General features: G+C 41.9%; 1 protein-coding gene across 3 annotated transcripts in view; it reads left to right on the top strand.

Moving 5' to 3' along the window:
- Window positions 1-25016, top strand: part of ATXN2 (ataxin 2) — a 125926-nt gene extending 100910 nt beyond the window's left edge. The window contains exons 17-25 of one of the 3 annotated variants that reach the window (XM_040346383.1): window positions 3874-4026; window positions 8005-8071; window positions 8322-8506; window positions 8864-9002; window positions 13864-14009; window positions 22060-22092; window positions 23332-23556; window positions 23655-23820; window positions 24086-25016. In XM_040346383.1, coding sequence (XP_040202317.1) covers window positions 3874-4026; window positions 8005-8071; window positions 8322-8506; window positions 8864-9002; window positions 13864-14009; window positions 22060-22092; window positions 23332-23556; window positions 23655-23820; window positions 24086-24114 — 1143 coding nt within the window. In that variant the 3' untranslated portion in view covers window positions 24115-25016. The remainder of the gene's footprint in view (window positions 1-3873; window positions 4027-8004; window positions 8072-8321; window positions 8507-8863; window positions 9003-13863; window positions 14010-22059; window positions 22093-23331; window positions 23557-23654; window positions 23821-24085) is intronic. The other 2 variants (XM_040346397.1, XM_040346389.1) reach the window with 2 other exon arrangements.
- Window positions 25017-25406: the final 390 nt, after the last annotated feature.

Genomic DNA, 25406 nt, shown 5'->3' with positions numbered 1-25406 from the left:
GGCCGTGTACATTCGAGGGGTGCTGAACTGGCAGGCCGACTACCTAAGTCGCCAAACGCTAGACCAAGGAGAATGGTCGCTACACCCGGAGGTGTTTCAGAGTCTGTGCCAAAGATGGGGCGTTCCAGACGTGGGCGGACGCGTCAAACGCGTTGGTGGCACCATGGGGTCACTATCGCCTAATCTACGCTTTCCCTCCTCTGAAGCTTCTTCCTCGCCTGCTGCGCAGAGTGGAAGCCGAGGGGATACCAACAATTCTGATCGCTCTAGATTGGCCGTGCCGTCCCTGGTACGCGGACCTGGTGCGTCTGGTGGCAGGCGTCTACCCCTGAGAGAAGATCTTCTGTCGCAGGGTCCGATCTTTCACCCTGCTTTACAGCAGTCGCTGGCTTTAACAGCGTGGCTGTTGAAAGCCAGGTTCTGAAGGATCGAGGCCTGTCGGGCTTGGTGGTCTCTACCATGTTACATGCACGGAAGTCTACTTCACGAAAGATTTACCATCGTACGTGGAAGGCCTACATCGCCATGTGTGAAGAGATGAAATGGCACCCCCTGTACATACGTGATGTACGGATTCTGCTGTTCTTACAGCGTGGAGGGATCAGGCTCTCACCTTAAAGGATCACTAAAGGAATTTTTTTTTTTTTTTTTTTAGCTAAATTGCTTCCTTTACCTTACTGCAGTCCTGGTTTTATGTCCTCATTGTTTGTTTTTGCTTTGAAGTAGCTGTAATTCTGCTGTGATCTCCACACTTCCTGCTTGTCTAGCTCCTTATGAAAAATCTCATGAGAGCTTCTCACTGTGGTCTAAGCTGTGTGTCTAAAACTCCTCAGAACCAATCGGATTCATTTTAAAAACAAAACACTGCCATGGATTTGTTTGTTTTTGTTCTGTGGGTCTCTTTACTTCATAAACATGAAACCAGTTTAAAACCGAAAATGAAACTAGAGGCACATTATATGATAGAATTTAATCAATTTTTAATCATTTTTAAAAGGAATCGGTTAGGGGAGCTGCGGTGGCTCAACGCGATTGGCACTGCGCTGGCAAGCCATTCACCTCTGCAGCTAGGAGTTCGGATCCCGGTCTCGGCTACATGTGAATTGAGTTTGGTGGTCCCAGCCCGGCTCCCGGTGGGTGTGCTATGCGAGGTAAGCCTGCGCTTTGTACGCCCACCCCCCTCTCACAAAAACCACCACACTTACACGCACTCGAAATTGGGTTAACATGCACGCACTTTGACCACGCGGTCTCTAAAAAGAGAGGCGAAGGACTAACGGGGCTGGTTGAGCGGGCAAATCCTCTCACTCCCTTATAGGGAGTCCCTCTGCCCCGTTGGGCTTCAAAGCGGAGCAGGTAGGGCGGGCTGTGTGGGAGGACCCCCCTCATACACCTGCCATTGCCACCCGGGGCATGGAGAAAGGTGGCAGATTGCCTCTGGGGGAGGCCTGCCTACTCCCAACTCTTGCAGTCTGGCTCCTCTCTCGAGTACACGTACAAAATACACTTTAAAAAAAAAAAAAAAAAAAGGAATCGGTTAACTTTTATCTCTCTATACCCTGTAAACAGTCATTTCAGCAAAAAAAAAATATTCCTTTAAGTACGGTTAAGAGTCAGATTTCGGCTCTAGCTGTCTACTTTCAGCGACCCTTGGCGGCGCACTCCCTGGTGCGTACGTTTGTGCAGGGTGTTCGGCATGTAGCCCCTTCTGTGCGCCCTCCACTGCCTCCATGGGACTTGAATTTAGTCCTTTCGGTGCTTCAAGAAGCTCCGTTTGAAGACATTCGGAAGATTCCTTTGTTGACTCTGTCCCAGAAGGTGGTTTTTCTGGTGGCAATTACATTTGGTCAGACGAGTATCTGAACTGGCAGCCTTGTCCTGCAAGGCTCCTTACTTGGTCATCCATAAGGATAAGGTGGTGCTGCAGCCGTCATTCCTTCCAAAGGTTGTTTCGGCTTTCCACATTAACGAGGACATTGTTTTGCCATCCTTATGTCCTCGGCCGAAAAACCCGAAGGAGGCCACTTTACATTCCTTGGGCGTGGTTCGGGCCCTACGGGTGTACTTGTCTGCTACGGCTCCGTTTCGGAAGTCAGACTCACTGTTTGTGTCGGTGACTGGTCCTAAGAAGGGTCTGGCGGTCTCGTCGATCACCATTTCTAGGTGGATCAGACAGGTCGTGCTTCAGGCCTATGCCCTAAAGGGGCGGGCGCCTCCCTTTCAGGTTACGGCGCATTCGACCAGGGCGATTGGTGCTTCTTGGGCTTTCCGCCATCAAGCGTCTGTTTTTCAGGTGTGTAAGGCAGCGACCTGGTCATCAATCCACACCTCAAAGTTTTACAAGGTGGATGTGAGTGCATCTTCGGATGCTTCCTCTGGCCGCAAGGTTTTACAGGCAGCAGTTAAAGGTTGAAGTTCCTCCGTTGAGGAACTCTGGTTTGTTTGGGGTGAAGCTTGGTTTGCTGTGTTTTTCCCACCCCTCGAAAAAAAATTTACACTGCTTGGGGTTGTCCCTAAGGTCAATGCTGCGGTGTCCGTCCATGAACAGAAGAGAAAAAAATGATTTTTGTACTCACCGTAATATCCATTTCTCTGAGTTCGTAGACGGACACAGCACCCACCCCTCCTTCGTTTGTACTGCTTGTTTACGAACTGAGGCTGCATGATGCAAGAGAGTGGGATGTACCCGGGGGACCCGCCCCCTGGGAGGTGCTGTACTGAGAGAAGTGTTTTAACACTTGAAGTCCTATTTTTCGATCTAAAGGCAAAATGCTGTGTGTGACAGAAAACTACCACGGCACATCACTTTAAACACACCATACCCACCGTGAAACATCAGGTTGTGGGGATGCTTTTCTTCAGCAGGGACAGGGAAGTTGGGCAGAGTTTATGGGAAGATGGATGGACCCAAATACAGGGCAATCTTAGAAGAAACCCTGTTGTCTGCAAAAGGCTTGAGACTGGGGTTCACCTTCCAGCAGGACAACGACCCTAAACATACAGCCAGAGCTGCAATGGAATGGTTTAGATCACAGCATATTCATGTGTTAGAATTGCCCATTCCAATTCCAGACCTCAATCTAATTGAGAATCTATGGCAAGGCTTGAAAATTGCTGTTCAAGGATGCTTTCTATCCAGTCTGACAGAGCTTGCGCTATTTTGCAAAGAAGAATGAGCAAAAATGTCACTCTCTAGATGTGCAAAGCTGGTAGAGACATCCCCAAAAAGACTTGCAGCTGTAATTGCAACGAAAGGTGGTTCTACAAAGTATTGATTCTGGGGGGCTGAATAAAAATGCACGCCACACTTTTCAGATATTTGTAAAAAATCTTGAAAAACATTTATCATTTTCCTTTCACAATTATGTGCCATTTTGTGTTGGTCTATCACATAAAATCCCAATAAAATACATTTTAGTTTTTGGTTGCAACGTGACGAAATATGGATAATTTCAAGGGGTATGAATACTTTTTCAAGGCACTGTATACCGACGAGGGATCCTGACACCCTTGTTTTTTTTTATTTTTTTTATCGTATATGAAGGTTTTTCTTCTAGTGGTTTAATTTTGGCTTAACAAATTGTTATTTATGCAGAAACATGAAAGGAGTTGCCAGTTTACTTTCTCAAACCTCCTTTATATTGTCTGTGTGTGTGCTGTTTCTTTAGAACATAGTAGGAATCTAATTCCTTTGTTTTCCAGTGTCAGGGACTGGTAACAGAATGTTTGCTACATAAAATTTGACTCCATTAAATGAAGTGACTGCATGTGTCATTTTTATCAGTTTTTTTTTTTCTCTCTCTGGATCTTTTAAATATGTGACTTGTGTATCATGTATCCTCTTCTCTCTCCCCCCTTTTTTTTTTTTGGCAGCCTAAACCTTCTACAACACCCACCTCACCTCGGCCACAAGCTCAGCCAAGTCCTTCAATGGTGGCCCATCAGCAGCCAACCCCGGTATACACGCAGCCGGTATGCTTTGCCCCAAATATGATGTATCCAGTTCCTGTAAGCCCCGGTGTGCAGGTAAAATTAGAAAATACAGCTATCTACTACTTTAACTATTGAAGTATACCTTTCATTAAAAAAGATAAAAAATCAAGCATTTACTATAAAAAAAATAATCTGGAATTTAGATTTAAAAAAGCATGAAAGATGAGTTAATATATCCCTCCAGAAGTGGTTTTAACAAAATTTTTTGAAGTTCTGAGTATCGTACATATGAATAAATGTTGGCATCAGTCCTGCAGTTGTGCTGCACTGCATTCTGTTGTGGCTTTAAGTGGAGTTCCACCCAAAAATGAAACTTCTGCTTGTCCGGTGTCACATTTGGCACCTTTCAGGGGGAAGGCGGAACAGATACCTGTCTAATGGAAAAAGTAAAACTGCGGCAAACATTAAATATACACAAAGTCCTCAGACCAAGAGGATAGAAGTATTGGGTGTACTCCTAACAGAGTGAGATGCCAAACAGTCTATAATTGGATCCTGGGTTCTTTAAGTATTGATTAAACACAGCAGTGACTACACAAATGGTCCATAAATAAGTGAGAAGCCCACCACCGAATGTAATGGCCGCTTACCAGGGGGCAAGCCCAATTTAGCAATCGGCTATAGCCCAGCCGCGGCCTTTTGACTCCAGGGGTAGAAGACACCAAAGAGGATTCACACAGGATGAAAGTTCCGGGACCCAGACTCCTTCCGTGCTCATGCGGTCAATGAATCGGGTATCTGGTTTTCTACAGCCCTCTCTTCTCCAGAGCCATTCAAAGTACAGAATTTAGACCGCATTTTTCAGCTCCAGAAGGCAGGGGAAGGATGATGTCACAGACTGTAGGGAGCGGAGTATAATGATTACAAGATAGAGGATGAGAAGGGGCATGTAGTAAGTGTATCCAGGTGATGTTCTGATAGCAGGAAGGTCCCAGTATGTAATACTTCCAGTAAGATCCAGGAAACAGCTGGTGGACGCTGCAGGCTCTGGAAACACAATACAGGTCCATTTCTGGTGATCTACGCCATGTTCTCCTCGTTTCCCCCAGCTGTCTTCTGGGAGGCACACCAGGAGACAGTAGGGATTGATCAGGACACACAGCTAGTCTCGTGCGTGCGCAGTAGGGAACCAGGCTGTGAAACCACAAGTCTTCACTTCCTGATTCCCTTACTGAAGATGCCAGCGCCTCCACCCGAGAGCCGAAAAACAGGTTGGCTTTGGGTGAGGACATCGCCGGTGCCCTGGACAGGGAAGTGTCCTTACTTTAAAAGTCAGGAGCTGCAGTATTTGTAGCTGCTGGCGTAAAAAAAAAATTTTTTTGGCGGAATGTATGCAATTTTATAGCCAAGACAAATATTACAGTGTAAATTGTTTTGTCAGATAAATGTGAAATATTGAATGTTATTGCGTGTCACTCTTTTAAACCTGCTGCTTTAGTCTTCCTTTCACGTTTTCTAGGCTCTCCTTTAGCTTCGTGTGAAAACTCAGTTTACGTAACTTGGACTCAAATTTACAGACACTTGTATTCATGCATTTGTTATAGTTGGTGTTTTACATTCCATGAGCAATTTATTGGTCTGCTTTCTCATTGAGCACATTTTTGAATTGCTTTTGGATTAAAGCGCAAGAAAAGCTGAAGAGAAATGCATCCCTTTAAATTCTATGTATGTTTTTTAAATTTTTGGTGCAGTTTTTGGTCACAAAAAAATGCATCTACCCATTGAAACGTGTCAAAAATGCAACACGGTTCCTTTTTTTGAGTCGCACGTCCTGTAAAAAAAAAAAAAACACACACCACAAATGCGGTAAAATTTCAGCAAAAATGCATATGCGGTTTTGCTACTGATCAATGTGAAAGTGGCCTTAGTGACAGTGTAGTGCTACTTGTTCCCATTGCTCTCAAAACCATCTTAAACGGGCATGAGTCTGTCATGGAATACTTCCATCCATGCAAGGTAAAGCTCCATCATGCAAAGAAGCAGCCATTATGGAACATGATCCTGAAACTCCACCATCTTCCTTGGGCCAAAGCTCTTTTAAAATGATCTTTTGCAAGGTAGAAAGTTGTGCTGTGGTTGGATGAACCGGAATTGGACAGACATTATTTTTGACAACTATGGAGGGGGACCTTCCAGCTTGTTATCAGTGCTCCACTCAAAAGCTGCAACTCTGATGGTATGGGGGTGCATTAATGCAGAATGGACAGCTTGCACATCTGGAAAGGCACCATCAATGCTGAAAGTTATAGCCAGGTTTTACAGCAGCACGTGCTCTCATCCAGATGACATCTTTCAGTGAAGGTCTTGCATATTTCAGCAGGACACTTCCAAACTGCACCGGAATGGCTTTGTAGTAGAAGAGTCTGGGTGCTTAACTGGCTTGCCTACAGTCCAGACCTTTCACCAATTGAAGAATATTTGGCTCATCTCAAAATAAAAATTAGGGCAATGAATACCCGGGACTGTTGAGAATCCTATATCGGGCAAGAATGGGACAACCTTCCTATCCTCTCCCCAGACATTTACACAGTGGTGTTAGAAGAGGGGATGCTACACCTTTGTAAACAAGGCCCTATCACAACTTTTTTGAGACTGGTTTCTGACGACAATTTAAAAATGATCATAATTTTGTTTTCTTAAAATGGTCAATTTTCTCAGTTTTTAAACATTTTTGGTCTTTACATTTTCTGTTGTGAATCAAATATGGGCTTATGAGATTTGCACATCACTGCATTCTGTTTTTATGTCGATTTTACATAGGTGTCCCAACTTTTTTGGAATTCGGGTTGTATAATGTAATGCCTCATGAATGGACAAAGGCAAAAAAACTAAATGATCCAGTCAAGATCTGAATAAAAAAAAAAGCAAAGAGCAAACTAGGTTTCCAACTTGACAAAAAATGTATATATTTTTAAAGCTGTGCTCAGTTAATTCACAAATACAAAATGAGGCATAATCTCTATCTTGAGGGTGTAGATGAGATGCCCTTTGGCTTTTCGCTATACCTGATAGAGAACCATGCACCTCAAATAACACTTGGTGCAATCCTTCTTAGCAATTGTAGTTTATTCAGAACCTGTGAACCTCTTGGAGTGGGGACACCTGAAACTGTTGAGCAAACATATGTACCCATGTTTGTGCTGCATCATAAAATGTATTTGGTTGTGCAGCATTTTTTCCTTTGGATATCCTTACCTCATAATGGTGTTTGTAGCGCCCCCACCCTTTTTATATTTGGAAAAATTTACATATGCTTTTAGTCCAACAGTGTAATACTTGATTGACCGTTTGCCCTTGCCCTCATGCTAATGGTTTTCTGTCTCGCTGGTATATTCAACATACTGTGATCATAAGACTTGGCACATTTTAACCAGTACAGGAATATACAGAGCCAATGGCCATTTGTGCGACTACTAAAAAGTATGGCTCTCTAAATTCTGACTGAAGGCTCATCTTAGGTTCAATTCATCTCTGGCCTTCAAATTACATTTAAAGTGGAACTTCCCTTCATCTGAGCATCACAAACCAAAAATGCGTTTTTAATTCATATTTAATATTCACAGAAAACTTGTACATCCATCCATGTCTCGATGCTTTTTGTTGAGAAATCACTTTCAATAACACCCCCTAGCATTTCTGGCTGTGACTGTCTTGAGTAAAGGCAGATGATTCGTGTAGCATTTACTTCCTGGAATCCACCTGCCCTTAGCTCATGCAGGCAGGAGAGTGTTTGCTTAGCTTCTCCTCCCCTACTAAAGATTTCTTGGCTGTATGACATTTGCCTAGGCGTGGAAACTAGGAAGTAACTTAAGACCTGTAAAAAAGAACTTTAAACAAGCAAACATGATATATTTTACTTTCCTATCCATTTACTAATGCTAGCAGCATAAGGGTTACAAATAGTCAGTGTTCATTTAGAGAGGGAAGTTCCACTTTAATCTGTTTTTTATTTACACTTTTTGTGTTTTTCTTTTGAGGCATTTTTTCACACTGTATTATAATTTATTTCAGCCATTATATTCAATTCCAATGACGACAATGCCAGTTAACCAGGCCAAGACATACAGAGCAGGTAAAGGTGAGATTTGCGCAAGTGTTGCACATTTTTTTTACCATACTATCCAGTTGTCCTTGTATTCACAGTTCTGAATTACTAAGTAGGCTTTTCCATTGTTTAGCTTAGACCAAGAACACGGTTGATTTTGTAATTGACAGCTGTTGTTTATTTTAAAACATGGTTGTCCGGTCAAGAAAACTGGCTGAAATTTGTTCTCTGTTGTAAGCAAATGCAAAATCATAAGCTCCTAAGTGTTGGTTTTGTTTTACAGTACCAAATATGCCCCAGCAGAGGCAAGATCAGCATCACCAGAACACGATGATACACCCAGTGTCTGCAGCAGGACCTCCTATTGTTGCTACATCACCTGCCTACTCTGCACAGTATGTTACTTATAGCCCGCAGCAGTTCCCTAGCCAGCCTCTCATGCAGCATGTGCAACATTATCAATCACAGGTAACATTGGTTTTCAGGATGGCTGTGTGTGGGGTTTTTTTTTTTATTTTTTTTTTTTTTAACCTTCTATTGAGCTTTACTGGAAACAATTCTTGGTAGTCAAGATGCTCAGTTTTGGAGAAGGGATTTAATTATACATTCCCTACCAGTGTTTCTTGCTTTGAAAATGACACTTGTGGGTGTCTTTTTATTTTTTTTTTTATTTTTTTTTTAAGCCCAACTATTCTTTCATTTTGTGGTATGGCATGCCGCCAACTGTCAGTGCCGCTCTGCGTCCTAGCTTTTTTTTGGGGGTATATCTTATTTGAGCCACTTCATAGACATTAAAACCGCTTCCTGCTTCTTTTTTTTTTCCAGCATCCACATGTATATAGTCCTGTAATTCAAGGAAATTCCAGAATGATGGCTCCTCCAGCACATGCACATGCACAGGCCGGCTTAGTGTCTTCATCAGGAGCACAGTATGGAGCTCCAGAGCAAACACATGCTATGTATGGTAAGAAAGTCAACTTTGAACCATGGGCATTCTTGTCATTACATATGACTGTAGCCACAACACTAATAGACAGAATACATCCATTTCTGTCCAGCTTGAATATATAGGGACTACAGTTAAGTCTAAGCAGGCCTTTCAGAAGCCATTGTGAACAATTTAGTATCCATACTGGCTGTTTTATTCTAAAATGGATATTTACTGCAGAAAAGTTACCACCACCTGTGACAGATAAATAAAGTACACCACTGCCTTGGCGTTGTCTGATTGGAGACGGCCAAGTTGTCCCAGAATATTGATCAAAAACAATATTTTGACCAAATCCCCTTCAACATGATGATCAGGACTCCTTTCAGCCCGGCAGGATAGCTGCAAGGGAAGGAAACCGCAGAAGCGGAGAGTACAAAGCTGAGGCCGGAGTGTCTGTCTGAAGTTTCTTCTCTGAAAGGAACCCTGGATTATCTGGGCCTTGTCCTGGGCAAGACGTATTGATTCCAGCAATGATTTCTGAAGATTCAGAAACTATGCGTATCGCTGGAATGCCGGGAGGTCAGCTCCTGGTCTCTAGTAATGGTCAGGAGCTGGTGAACTGGCTACCAATTGTGACTACCGTCACAGCCAAAGAGGTATTGTGATCGGGCAGACCTTCCCGCTCCCCGAGTGTAATAGCCCAGTTAAAGGTAGGCACAATCTCTGCCAGAATGGCAAAAACCTGATGAGGCTGGGCACGGCTAAATTCAGTGGGAATAAAATTGTTCCACACAAAAGCCTCACTAAATGGATACAAAACAACTTGTCAAGATGTTTCCAATCTGCACAGAGGCGTAAATAGAAAAACTGGTGCAAAGGGAATGTCTTTGCAGCCTTGATGAGTACACTTTTTAAAAAAAGATTATAAATGCACATTTTTTGCAAGTAAAAAAATGCATTTCTTATTTTTTTTTATTTTTTTTTTGATGCCTGTAAAGCCATTGCACCAGAGTTCAGCTGATCGTTGGTGCCATGCGGGTCTTTTGCAGATTTGCCAGTGTATCTGTGTGCCAATACATTCCACCAGGGAGAAGAATCCCCTGCTAGCTGTCAAATCAGGGAGGTGTGGGGGGCATTCTGTTCGTAACATGTTACACTCTGAATATGGGTCTGATCCTCTAGTGCAGTGGTTCTCAACCTGGGGGTCGAATTACGATTTGCCAGGGGTCACTAAACCCCCAGGCTGTGCCTGAATCACGCACCACATTTCCAGCCTTTTCACGGCCACCCACTCAGCCTATTCGCAGCTGCCCAGTTCACGGCATGGATGGGGGCAGAGACTAGGGGTCAGCTGACTGGTGAGGAATGTCAAGTGGGGAGGGGCTGGAGGAGACCCCATTTCCTGATTTTCAGCATAGGGTCACTGCTGTGAGACACCAAGCCAGAGACACAGTGAGTAACATTGCCTATGATTTATATTTGCCATTAAAAGTCCTCACTACAGTTCTCAGATCAGTAGATTTGATCAAAAACACCTAAATGGGATGATCAGAACTCCCCCAGCACTGCTACTCCCCCCCCCCCCCCCCAACAAGGAGTAAGAGAATACATGGAAGGGAGAAGATAGAGGGGAGGAACAAAGAAAAAGGGAGAGAAAAAAACAAGAAAGATGGCTAGAGAGAGAGAAAGATGGAGAACAAAGAGTGGTACATCCTAAAATGTGGAGTGGAAGGGACTCAGGGAGCGCTAAATGTCCGTGGGGTAGGGATGCAAATTACTTGCTTTGACTTGGGTGCTGACTACCCACGCTACGAAAATTATTTTACTGTTAGGGGTCCCCACAACTTGGGAAATTTTTTCAAGGGGTCACAGCACTAGGAAGGTTGAGAACCACTGCTCTAGTGCCTCTGCTGCACACACCATTACGAAAATGCTTTCCTTTACTTTGGAAGTATTTGAAGTAGACTTGGGCTCTGGTGCAAGCTCATCAGTCGAGGACTGGAGACACTCAGAACCAGGCAGTCTCTGCAGCCAATGGCTCAGAAGCTGCTAAGGCTGCTGGCAAATCAGCTCTAGAATCTGCAGGAGAAGGTTCTCTTGTGACCTCTGAGGTCAGTCAGCAAATGGGGGGGGGAAATGTGAGTCTAGCTCAGTGGTTCTCAACCTTACTAGTGCCGTGACACCTTGATAAAATTTCCCAAGTTGTGGGGACCCCTAACAGTAAATTTATTTTCGTAGCGTGGGTTGTAAGCACCCACAGCAAGACAAGTAATTTACGCCCCTAAACCACGGATATTTAGCGCTCCCTGAGTCCCTTCAACTTGTACTGTATTAAAACCCCTAATGGTACATTTTTGGATGCACCACTCTTTCTCTTTGTTCTACTTTCTTTTCCTTTTATCTCTTTCTATCCTAATTTCTTTTTTGCCCCCATCCCTATCTTGCTGTCTTTCTTGTCCTTTCTCTTATTCTTTCTCTCCCTTTTTCTTAGTTCCTCCCCCCTCTATTCCTCGACTGCTCCATGTATTCTCTATTTTTAGGGGGGGAGGGGGGTTCTGATCAGCCAACTAAGGTGCTCTTGATCAAGGTCATCTGCTGATCTGAAAACTGTAGTAGGAACTTTTAATGACAACTCTAATCATCAGTAGTGTTACTCACTGTGTCTCCGGCTTCACTGTTGCTGACTTTGTGGTGTCTCCCAGCAGTGACACCTATGCCGAAATCAGGAGATAGGGTGTCCTTTAGCCCCTCCCACTTCAGATTCCTCACCAGTCAGCTGACCTCTAGTCTCTGTCCCCCAGCCATGCCGTGACTGACCGTGGGCAACTGCAAAGAGGCTGAGTGGGCGGCCGCGGGCTCCAGGAACAGCCCAGCTGGGCGGCCACGATAAGGCTGGGAGAGCGGTGCGGGCTTCAGGAACAGCTGGGGGTTCGGTGACCCCTAGCAAATCGTCATTTGACCCCCAAGGGGGGGGGGGGGGGGGCCCGACCCCCAGGTTGAGAACCACTGGTCTAGCTGGACTGTTCATAAAATGAACCAGTATCCCTTTTGTAATTCCACTTCTGGAGTCTTTTTGAGACAAATAATCCTTTAAGCAGTTTTAAGTGTATTGAATGTAAGATTCTCTGAACAGTAGACTGATTGATGAACATGTCTCAATCTTTAAATATAAAAACTTTAGAAGGTAAAGTCAACCAAGCTACATTTTTGCAATTGCTACTGCAGTATTCTCTAGATTGCAGCACTGGGGCAGGATGCGGCCAATAAGGCACCGTTTTGTCCTCTGACACCAACTATGGGCAGTTCCCCTCCCCCCACCCCTCCAAATAACAAATATGGGGCATTGTTTATTCCCACTGACCACAATCTGGCTCCCACTAAAGTATGAAAGAAAGTAAACTGACATTTGTTTGCAGACACCACTGCTTCAAATATTCCATCGCAGCAATAATCTCACAAAAGTGTAAGGAATGCTATAATGGTCATGCATTTTCCCTTTTCTCAAACCGTTTTTGAGTTTTATTTGCACGATAAAGTTAATGTCGCAAAGGTGGGGTGGGATTTAACGGGAAATTCTCCACTAAACCCCCCCCCCCCCCCCGCCCCGTTTTTAGCAAACACTTCTGGATGAACGCAGTGTTCATGTTTATGTAGCCTTTACTAGATTTGGACTGACATTGGTGTGTCTTATGTATATTCATGCTGCCAGGATGTTTCTGCGAGGAGTAACTGGCATTTCTTGTTGAATGCTTGAAATGTTGTAAGTGACATTTATTTAGTGGTAACAACGTGGTGTTACATAGGAATTTTATTTTGCTGGGGTGAGGTTGTGTGATGAAGGGTTTTATGTTAATGTATCACTCATCGACATTTTTGTATATTTTATTTTATTTTAATTTTTTTATGTTCCTCTTTGTGTGTGTTACTAGTGTCTTTTTTTTATAAAAGAGCTTTTACATACTCTCAGGGAATGCCCCTCTTGCATGATCAGCTGCTGCATCGCAAAACAGAGAATCCTTGTCTAGTTTTCTCTTCTGTTCAGTCCCCATTCATAGGCATGCCAAGCATTTGCTTCATGTAAATGTAGAATATAGAGTATGGACAATCCCTGCCTTGTCATTTTGTTGCCCATCTGACTTTAACCATAGCATTTATTTTTATGTTAGTTTAATTATTGGCACACAGTGCAGTATGAAAATGAAATTGTTACACTTTGAAAGCAGTTGCTTTCAATTGCACTTAATCTGAGCAATGTTGTCATAACTAATTCAAGTCTTTAGTGATATAGCATTTTAGGCGTTATTGCCGTATTACATACATACATTATATTCAGCTTCAAAGATTATATATATTTTTTAACTATGTACATAATATTTGCTTTCTTTTTCTATTGTCATTGGAAAATCGCCTGCAGTCTGCTGGTTGCACTTGTTTCAGCTCTTTACTTCTGTGCTGTAAAAGAATACAATTATTTGCTGTTCAAATGCTTTACCCTAGCCGTTTACACCGCCTCTGGTTGGGTAAAATTTGATCTTCTAAACATCAAAGCTTTAGACATTTACAGGACTGTTAGTAGCCTAGTAAATATAGACGTACATATGTAGTCCTTGGGCTTTTCTAGTAAATACTAGGTAAGTATTTGCAAAGTGAATCTCTAATGAGTTGTACTTTAAAGTTCCCCATTATTGTCAAATGGTTATATACAGCATTCTGACAGCCCTGTGAAAAATTGTGATGGCCATTCTGTCTTTAAAAATGCATATGCAACTTATCACATTAAGGTTTCTCTTGCCATTTAAACAGGGGTTTAATGTTTTATATAAAAAATCCAGTCTAATTATGCTTGTATTTTTAGTCTTGCACATTTTAAAATTTTTCTCTTTCTGGGTTCTAGTTTCTACTAACTCGCTAGCTCAGCAGTATGCCCACCCCAGTACTGCTCTACATCCTCACCCTCCTCATCCTCAGCCTTCAGCAACTCCTACTGGACAGCAACAATCTCAGCATGGGGGTAGTCACCCATCACCAAGCCCAGTTCAGGTAAGGGTTATTTGTCTTCTTTTTTTTTTTGTGTAAAAGAATATCCTTTAATTGTATGCCAGGGCAAAAAAATAAGTCATGCAGTTATCACTGCAATGCATGTGCATCATCTCCCCTTTTTTTCCTTTCTAAAGATGCTAAAAATACAGCAGAAAAATACTTGTTGGTTCTGGCAGAAATGCACTTAATTTCTTGTTGCAGGCTGATGCAATGCTTTTTGTATATTGCAGTCTCAAAGACTAGTGTAAACCCCGCCCATTTGACTTTGTTGTACAGAACCCATTCCCTTTATAGAACTTAAAGGGGTTGTAAAGGTACATTTTTTTTTTTATTAAATGGCTTCTTTTACCTTAGTGCAGTCCTCCTTCACTTACCTCATCCTTTGATTTTGCTTTTTAAATGTCCTTATTTCTTCTGAGAAATCCTCACTTCCTGTTCTTCTGTCTGTAACTCCACAAAGTAATGCAAGGGAGAACCTGGTGTGGAGTGTGAGGCTCGCCCCCTCCCTTGGACTACAGGAGAGTCTGGACACTCTCTGTTGCAGATAGAGAAAGGAGCTGTGTGTTAGTGGGCGTCCTGACTCTCATGTAGTCCAAGAGGGGGGCGAGCACGACACTCCACACCAGAGAAAGCCTTGCATTACTGTGTGGAGTTACAGACAGAAGAACAGGAAGTGAGGATTTCGCAGAAGAAATAAAAACATTTAAAAGCAAAATGGAAGGATGAGGTAAGTGAAGGAGGACTGCACTAAGGTAAAGGAAGCTATTTAGGGAAAAAAATTGTACCTTTACAACCCCTTCAAGGGGGGTAGTATTCCAATTGGAGAGAGCCAGGTCGGTAAAATTTGACTACTTGAGAAGACCACAGGGTGTGCAAAACACAAACCCTTTTAGATCAACCGAGGCGATTAACCACTTGCTTACTGGGCACATATACCCCCTCCTGCCCAGGTGAAATTTCAGCTTCCAGCACTGCGTCGCTTTAACTGACAATTGTGCAGTCGTGCGACGTAACTCCCAAACAAAATTGACGTCCTTTTTTCCCCACAAGTAGAGCTTTCTTTTGGTGGTATTTGATCACCTCTGCGGTTTTTATTTTTTGCGCTATAAACAAAAAAAGAGCGACAATTTTGAAAAAAATACAATATTTTTTACTTGTTGCTATAATAAATACCCCAATTTTTTTTCTTAAAAAAAAAAAAAAAAAAACATTTTTTTTTCTCAGTCTAGGCCGATACGTATTCTTCTACATATTTTTGGTAAAAAAAAAAAGAGAAAAAAATCGCAATAAGTGACTGGTTTGCGCAAAAGTTATAGTGCCTACAAAATAGGGGACAGGATTTATTATTTTTTGTTGTGTTTTTTTTTAAATTTTTTTTATTGGGACTGCGACATTATGGCGGACACATCGGACATTTTTGAGCACCATTTTTGGCACCATTCAGTGCGATCAGTGCTATAAATATGCACTAATTACTGTATAAATGTGACTGGCGGGGAAGGGGTTAACACTAGGGGGTGAGGAAGGGGTTAAATGTGTACCCTGCATAGTGTTTCTAACTGTGGGGGAAGGGGACTGACTGGGGGAGGTGACCGATCTGTGTCCCTATGTACAAGGGACGCAGATCGGTCTCCTCTCTCCCTGACAGGACGTGGATCTGTGTGTTTACACACACAGATCCACGTCCTTGTCTGTGTAACCGCCGATCGCGGGTGCCTGGCGGACATTGCGGCCGCCAGGCACGCGCATCGGCATCTCAGTGATGCGGCAGGGCCCACTCACGCCGCCGTCGGCCGGGCTCGCGCCCCCCCAGTGTCTGGAAATTGGCATCCACACTGCTTCCGTACAAGGTCGTACGGCCGGCAGGAAGTGGTTAAACAGCAGTGTTTACGCTTATTGGACAGATAAAACAAATCTTTTCTGGGGTATATTTAACAAACAAGTTACAAGAGATATAGGATTTTATTTGGGTTTACATACACTTTAAACACGTCCCACGTCTATCTGAGTTTGGGAAAGAACAAACGTATTCAAAGATTTCCTTTTAAGTGTAGGTTCACAATATGAACTGCATGTGAATTGCACTGCATTGCTGCGCGAATCAATGTGTCTCCCGCACTGCATCAGTGTGAACCGGGGCTAAAGCAGATGGCAAGACTGGTGTTGGATTATTTAGAGAGATAAATGGCTGTGCCATTGGAAATATCTACCCTTCTTTCAGTTTTATAAGAATTCTTATATTCTTTCAAATCTCCCCATCCAGTATTGTCAAATGTTTATACTTAGAGTGGCAAGTGTCAGCCAGCGCAATTGTGAACCCCTTAGAATTAACTGGATTTTTACAGGAATTTGCCATAAGCAGGCAGCAGGAATCGGGCACTATTCGAACCATGTATGTGCAGGCTGAATGTACCAAGTTGATTAACTTGGATACAGTCAGTCTGCCCGATTTACTTGCGATCATCGCTAGTGGCTGATATACCTGTTAGCGATGATTACTGTGTTCTCAAACTGCCCCTGCTGGGAGATTGACAATGTCTCCAGCAGGAGGGTTTCCCCTGTCAACACTGTCTGTGTTGATGGGAAATCTGTGGCCTACAGAAATCGCAATAGACCAACACAATGTGCTTTTAAGCTGATAAAACTCAAACTACAGTGGAACCTTGGATTATGAGCATAATGCTTTCCAGGAGAATGCTTGTAGTCCAACTCACTCGCATATCAAAGCGGGAAGTCAATGGAAACTAAGATAATTTTTTCCACATTGACTTCTATTGCATGCAATACTGCATGTGGCCAGAGGTGGGAGGGGGCTGGAGAGACTCTGAAATACTAGGAGGCGGCTCAGCTGAACTTGGAAACCCTTGGGAACCAAACCACTCTGCATGCACCTCTGGCCGAATCTGGTACTGCACACCGCAGAGGCTTGAATCCTGCTCATTTCGCGAGACAACACTCGCAAACAGAGTGAGGATTTAAAAAAAAAAGTTGCTAGTTTTTTAAAACTCGTAAACGGTGTTGCTCGTAAACCAAGATTCCACTGTATTCTATTTTCTCTGTTCTTTATTGAACACACCAATCAAACTTTCACAGTGCTGCAGGAAAATAAATGAACCCCTTGTGTTTAATAGCTGGTCAAACTTTTTTTGGCAGTAATTACGTAGAGAGAGTGCTTTTTGCAGAACTGCAGAACATTCAAGAGGTATTTTTTGACCATTCTTCACAAAATTTCTTCAGCTCAGATACATTTGTAGGATGTGTCTGGTGTGAAGCAATTTCACAGCATCTATAAAGTTCTGAGCTCTGACTGGGCAACTCCAAAAGGAATTTCTTCACGGAAGCCAGTCTGTGGTGGATTTATTTTGATACTTGGGGTCTAGGACGGCAAGTAATGGCTGTTTTCTTGATTGACCAGTTATTGTTGCGATTAATCAGATAACCACAATATGCCATTTTTTCCCTTTTATTCATGGCTGTGCATGGTTGGCACCCTCTACTATTTTTCATAATGTGTTTTTTGCAGCTAGAACTAAAAAAAAATTAAATAAAATGTGGTGTGCAATTTAAAGTGGAAGTCCATGCAAAAACTAAAGTCCCTGCATGCAAAAACTAAAGTCCCCGCATCAATAGATACCATGCATTTGACATTAACCTCTCTATCCCTGTAAAGAAAAAAGTGCGTATGCATATCTTTTTGGAAGCCAATCTGACCCGATCCCCAGCGACAGAACCTCTTACTTAGACTTACTATGGTGCTTCTGCACCCGCCTCTACAGTGAAGCCGCGGCTGACGGCTCAACATGGAATCGGTCAGATCGACTTTCAAAAAAGTATGTACACTAATTTTTTTCTTTTCAGGGATAGAGAGAGAGGTTTCGTGTTGGATCCGTAGTGTCTTTAGATGCAGGGATTTTAGTTGTTACATGGACTTCCACTTTAATGTTTTTAAAAATGATTCTTATATATCTATATGTAGTGGTAATATAAATACCCAGCTAAATGGTTAAGGAACAAAATGTCCAACCCAATAACCTATACCAGATTTACAGTGCCTTGAAAAAGTATTCATACTTTTCATATTTTATTAGGAAGCAAAAAGATAAATGTGTGTTTTTTTTTTGTTTTTTGTTTTTTAACATGTTTTGCACACATGTGAAAAGTGTGGCGTGCATTTGTATTCAGACCCTCTGAGTCAATACTTTTGTAGAACCAGCTTTCACTGCAATTACAGCTGCAAGTCTTTTTGGGAATGTCTCTATCATCTTTGCACATCTAGAGTGACATTTTTGCAAAATAGCTCAAGCTCTGTCAGATTGGATGGAGAGAGTGTTTAAGGTTGTTGTCCTGCTGGAAGGGGAACCTCTGCCACAGTCAATGTCTTTTGCAGATTCTGACAGGTTTTCTAATAAGCTTGCCCTGTTTTTGGCTCCATCCATCTTTCCATCAACTCTGACCAGCTTCCCTGTCTCTGGTGAAGAAAAGCATCCCCACTACATGATGCTGACACCACCATGTTTCACGGTTGGGATGGTGTGCAGTGTTCGTTTTCCGCCACACATAGCGTTTTGCTTTTAGGCCAAAAAGTTTAATTGGTCTCATCTGACCAGAGCACCTTCTTCCACATGTTTGCTGTGTCCCCCACATGGCTTCTCACAAACAGGACAAATTATGGCTTTCTTTGACAATGGCTTTCTGTTTGCCACTTGCACAATTTAAAGTTGTACTGTGAACAGATTCTCCCACCTGAGCTGTGGATCTCTGGAGCTTCTTTAGAGTTACCGTGGGCCTCTTAGCTGCTTCTCTGATTAATGCTCTTCTTGCAAGGCGTGTCAGTTTAGGTGGACTGCCATGTCTTTGTAGGGTTGCAGTTGTACCATACTCTTTTTTTTTTTTTTTTTTTTTTTTTTTTTTTTTCCATTTTTAGATGATGGATACAGCACTGCTGCGAGATGGTCGAAGCTTGGGGTATTTGTTTATAACCTAACACTGCTTTAAACTTCTCCATAACTTATCCCTGACCTCTTCACAAAGGTTCTCTAACAAACCTCAGAGGGCTTCACAGAACAGCTATATTTATACTTTGATTAAATCTGACAATCTTTTCAACTAGATTTTAGTTAGGGTTTCAGAGTAAAGGGGGTTGAATACAAATGCATGCCACACTTTTCAGATATTTTGTAAAAAAAATAAAATGAAAACCATTTATCATTTTTCTTCCACTTTACAATATTGTGCCTCTTTGTGTTGGTCTATCACATAAAATCCCAACAAAATACATTTGCATGTTTAGTTTTAACATGACAAAATGTGGAAAATTCTAAAGGATAGGAATACTTTTTTAAGGCACTGTAAATATATATCTTTCACCTATCATTAGACTCAGCTCAAAATCTTTATTTAAAGAAAAATAAAATTATGGATATCGGACAGGCTGTAATATATCATTATGCATGACTGATTCCCTTGTCATAGACAGACGAGTAGCTTACCTGTACCTGCTGCCACTAAGACATTTAGTAATGAAAACAGTGGCATGCTTTTTGTATCATCTGTCATTAAAGGGTTAAACAAAAATGTGCCTTTTTTATAGTACAAAAATAAATCTTTAGCGGTAATCACTACTATAAGGGGTTAATTCCTACTGTGAAAGTGTGTATGTATAGAGATATATATCCATCTATATAGATACAGAGACATATAGATGGATATCTCTATCTCTCTCTCTCATATATATATATATATATATATATATATATATATATATGATCACTCACACACACGGCCAAAAATATTGAAACCCCTGCATTTCTGTCAGATAATGCATTAATTTGCCCAGAAAAATGTTGCAGTTACAAACATTTAGGCATCTTCATGTTTATTTCTTTTGTTTGTATCGGTATGACACAAAGTGGAGAAACAAAAAGCCAAATCTGACACATTCCATGCAAAACTCCAAACATGGACTTTACAAAATTATTGGCACCCTCAATTTAATATTTGGTAACACGTCCCTTGGAAAAAATAGCAAATCAATCGCTTCCTGTAACCATCAATGAGTTTCTTGCATCTCTCTACTGAAATTTGGAAGGGTTCCTTTTCCCAAATGCTGTTTAGAGATCTCTCCAAAGCTGCTCTATGGGATTTAGATCTGGACTCATTGCTGGCTAGTTTAGTACTCTCTAACGCTTTTGTCTTAAATCATTTCTTTGTGCTTTGGTTCGTACTGCTGTAAAACCCATGACCTCTGCCCGAGACCCAACTTTGACACTGGGCCCTACATTGCACCCAAGAATTCTTTGGTAGTCCTCAGATTTCATAATGTCATGCGCAGTCAAGACATCCAGGGGTCAATTCAAATGCAGTTAAATTATGCTTGCGATAAGACACTTGTGAAAGTGCAATTTACTAGGAATTTTGCGTTAAATACTGAATGCGGTATTCGTTTTTATCGTTAATTACCGCATTGAGCTGGTTGCGAATGAGCAGGCCGGGAAGTCGGCTTCCACGTACTTAACGGATGACTCGTCGGCAGGTCACACCGCTGACAGCTGAATGTAAAGAAAAAAACATGCTGGGTCTGGTATGGATTTTAAGGGAACTCCACCCCCCCCCCCCCCAAAAAAAAAAATCATACCAGACACAAAATGGGGGTGTGTGGGATGAGCGAGCACACCCCAACCTCCTGCCTCCCCCCCTTTGTAAATGAGTATGGGGGTACCCATTCACCCAAAAAAGTAACGAGAACACAGTTTTTGACAATTACCTTTATTAAAAAAAAAAAAATTCGAAGTGTCCCCCGACGTAAATCACGATGCCCAGACTCTGCTGGAACCTAAAAAAGAGCTCCGCTCGTGAAGACGGCTGAATGCCTTCTCTGCCGTTTGACAGTTCTTAAATAGGTAAGGGCAGGGCCACCTGGCAATATTGCGTGGTGGCACCGCCCCCCCCCCCCCTTGTGACATCACTGACTCGGCATGAACCTTTTGGGACGTGACAAGGCGGGTTTTGCCAGGTGGCCCTGCCCCCTCACCTATGTAAGAACTGTCAAACTGAGGAAGCATTCGGCAGCCAGCCATCCTTGCATGCGGAGCTCTTCTTTTTTTTTTCTTTTTTTTTTTTTTTTTTATTAGGGGCCGCCGCGTGCGGGCGTCATGACTTTGACTATGGATTTACATCTGGGGGGACTTTTTTTATTATTTTAATAAAGGAATTGCCAAACTGTCTGTTATTACCTTTTGACACTTTTTAGTAAATGGGTACCCCATACTCATTCACGTGGGATGGGGTTTGTTAAAGGGGGCTTCCAGATTCTGGTAAGCCCGCATACCCCCCACAACCACTGCCCAAGGTTGTGGGGATGAGGCCATTGTCCCCATTAACATGGGGACAATGTGCTGTGGGGGATGCCTAAGGGCCTGGTATGCATGGGGGGGGGGGGGGGGTGTTGGGTGGCACTTTTTTTTTTCTTTTTATAGTTTTTATTTGGTGGAACTTGTTTAACAGCTGATTGGCCATCCATTGTTAAGGGCACGGCAGCTGGCTTCTAGGCCCGCTCCTTGGCAACCGGCTATTTGTTAAAAAAACAGCGTCGGGGTCCCCTCAACTCCCACTGTTTTTTGAATAAATACTGCATGTGATACCGCCAGGAAAATCATGGTGGTAAATATTGCTTATTTGTTTTGTTTTTTTTACTCTCTGATACGTTTTGTGAATTGGACTTGAGAGCTTTTTAAATATTTACTGGCACATTTTTCAGGTTGCAGTAAATACCGCAGAATTGTTCTGTTCTTCTTTTTTTTTTTTTTTCTTTTTTTTTTACTTAATTTACCGTATGCGATAATTTATGCAAATGAGTCACATGACTGCATTGTCGCATGTGGTAAATTCACCCACCCTAGTGCCAGAAGCAGCAAAGCGACCCAAAATATCAGTGAACCTCCACCATGTTTGACTGTATTCTTTTCTTTTTAAAGTCCTCATTTATTTTTCTGAAAACAGTAGAATGATGGGCTTTACCAAAAAGCTGTAATTTTTTTTCGTCTGTCCACAGCACATTCTCCCAAAAGGATTTTGGCTTCCTCAGGTAAGTTTTGGCAAGCTTTCATAAAATTTTCTCTTGTCCAGGGAGGTTGGCTACAGTGCCATGGGTTGTAAACGCCTTGACAATGTTGGGCACAGTGGACACAGAATCATTAAGATCTCTGGAAATGGACTTGTAAACTTAAGATTGTCCATGCTTTTCCACAATAATTGTTTTCAAATCCTTAGACAATTATTTGCTGCTCTTTCTCTTCTTCATGCTCCATGTGGCACCCAGACACAAAACAGAAAGGTTGAGTCAATTTATCACCATATAACTGTTTTCTGGTGTGATTTCTTTATGGTCATCACCTGTTAATTGATGCAGTTGAGTTTAATTACAAATTACTGGAGCATCATACAATTTTGAGAAGGTGCCAATAATTTTGTCTAGCCTTTTTTTTTTTTTTTTTTTTTGGAGTTTTGCGTTGGAAAGTGTCAAATTTGGCTTTTTGTTTCCCCACTTTGTGTCATACCAATACAAACAAAATAAACACGAGAATGCCTAAACGTTTGTAATTGCAACAATTTTCCAAGCAAAGCAGTGAATTAGCTGACAGGCTGCAGGGGTGCCAATATTTTTGCGTGCGTTTATGGAGATGTGTGTGTGTGTGCGTTTATGGAGAGGTGAGTGTGTTTATGGAGTGGGAGAGAGCTGTGTGCGTTTATGGAGAGGTGTGTGTGTGTGTGTGTGTGTGTGTTTATGGAGAGCGAGAGGTGTGTTGTGTGCGTTTATGGAGAAAGGGGTGTGTGTGTGTTTTATGGAGAGAGGGTGTGTGTGTGTGTGTGTGTGTGTGTGTGTGTGTTTTATGGAGAGAGGGTGTGTGTGTGTGTTTTTATGGAGAGAGAGAGGGGGTGTGTGTGTGTGTGTGTGTGTGTTTATGGAGAGAGAGGGTGTGTGTGTTTTATGGAAGGGGTGTGTGTGTGTATATAGAGATAAAGATGGATGTAAAGAGATATAGATAGATAGATAGATAGATTATAGAGTGTATAGGTATATATCTCTAATCTCAATAAGATCCTCTACCCTTAGGTGTAGTGTTAGCATGTAAAAATAAATAATAATTTGCGATAAAAACTCCAAAAATAACACAAAATTTAGGTAAAAAAAGGGAGTTGACTACTTTTGAGTTATTTTAACTCAAATTCATGCAGTATTTATCTATTGGTGAATTGACCTCTATCTTTTGTTGCCAATGTGTTGACTTGAAATCATTTTTTTTTTTTTTTTTTTTTTTTTTAGCATCATCAGCACCAAGCTGCCCAGGCTTTACATCTAGCTAACCAGCAGCAACAATCTGCAATTTACCATACTGGACTTGCCCCTACACCACCTTCAATGACCCCAGGCTCCAATGCACAGTCCCCACAAAGCAGCTTTCCCACTCAGCAGACTGTATTCACCATCCATCCCTCCCATGTCCAGCCTGCCTATACCAATCAACCTCACATGGCACATGTGCAGCAGGTGATTATATGTTTGTGGATGGCATTCTGACTGTGTTTAACATTTGTTTCTTTTTTTTCTTTAAAAATATATTTGTATTTTCATCCTTTTCTGTTAAGGCTCATGTACAGTCAGGAATGGTCCCGTCCCATCCAACAGCTCATCCTATGATGCTGATGACGGCACAACCACCAGGGGGTCCACAAGCTGCTCTGCAACAGAGTGCTTTACAGCCCATTCCTGTTTCTACAACTGCACACTTTCCCTATATGACACATCCTCCAGGTGAGTAACAAGACAGCCTAATATGGTTTTTATTACAGGTTGCTGTTTTTTTATGTCTCATGGGTTTTGGGGGGGTGGGGTGTGTGTGTGTGTGTGTGTGTGTGTGTAATAAATAAATATTTTTATTTTATATTGACTGCATGTTTGCAGTCTGCTTATTTATCATAATACTGATGAAACGTTGAGTGTTTTGATCATTCCATTGGTTATACACTATATTATAGCTGTGTCGCATAATAACGGTTGTTTTTGTTCTGTCTTCTAGTGCAAGCACATCACCAACAACAGCTGTGAATCTGGAGATTCTGTGAAAAGGCTGGAACCCTTTTGTAGGCCAAAAAAATCTCCCACTTTCTGCTTCCTTCCAGTGGAAGTCCCAACATCTAGAATTTACCAGTTTTGACACAAAAAAAAAACCTTGATTTCTGCTAACCTTCATTAGGAATGCTAATTGATCATCTTGCAGTGGGAAAGATTTGAACTGCGTACAGGCATGTAGGAATTTGCAGGCTACACTGCATCGGTCCTCCAAAATCCCAATCGTTGCTTGCTGATAACTGGAAGTTATTTATTTTTAATGGCCCTTCTAAGTTATGAACTCATCAGCTAGCAAAGGAAATAACACGAGTGATTCTTGCTGCTATCATCACCTTTAAAAACAAAAAATCAAGACTCTAAAATCCCTTTTTATGTCTAAACTTGAAACCAATTCAGTACAGATTCTTATCATCAAACTGATGGATTATTATTTATGAATCAGGTTTGATGTGGCTGTTGCCTCAAAGCAACAGTAACTTTTAAGTTAAGGAAGAACTTTTACTTTGTAGATAATATAAAATAAAAACTAAAAAAAAAAATCAAAAAATTAAAAAAGTTTTAAAAACTGATTGCGGGAGTTGTGCTGTTAATCCATTGGATATGGTTTTTGTCATTTCTGGAATGGCTGTTACCACCCTTATGATATGACTGTTGACATGTTCTTTCGGCATGAAACACACGTGGTACCTTTTTGTAGGAATTTTTCTTTGTTCAATGTATTAAAATTCTGTGGTTTAATTCCTGATAACTGAAGCAAAAGAGATGCCATTTCAAATATCAAAGTTAATTAATCTGAACCTGATCAGATCCTGTGAGAAACAGCCTACTTTTCTCTGTTTTACAGAAGTCTTTTCCATTACAAGTAAAAACCCTGCACCTAATTGGGCGTGTACACTTGTTTCCTGAATACATTTTTAGCCTCTAGCTGGTCACAAATTGTATCAAATGTGGTGCAAGAAAAGATGGAACCAGATTCTAATTTGTCTTAAACGTAAGATTGCTTTGTGTAGAGCAAGTCGCATCATTATACTGGGTGTCGTGGAGACTAGCAATGTAAAGGAATATCAGGGAAACCAACCTGATACGGGGTGAAATTTTTCCTCATCTTTTCAAAAACATAGATGGAATTCCTTTTTGCACAAGGTCTCAAAGCTCAATGAGGACCTTCACAGTGGACTTGTTCTTTGAAATGGTCCTCCTGGTTCCTGATTTTCTTGGCTGATATGTCAGGGCTGCTATCCATGCATTATATATTCTTAAGGCTGTGC

The sequence above is a fragment of the Rana temporaria genome, chromosome 1 (genome assembly GCF_905171775.1).
Source record: "Rana temporaria chromosome 1, aRanTem1.1, whole genome shotgun sequence".
In the NCBI taxonomy this organism is placed as follows: domain Eukaryota; kingdom Metazoa; phylum Chordata; class Amphibia; order Anura; family Ranidae; genus Rana; species Rana temporaria.
Note: the sequence above shows the minus strand (reverse complement) of the source record. Positions and strands in the feature narration are given on the sequence as shown.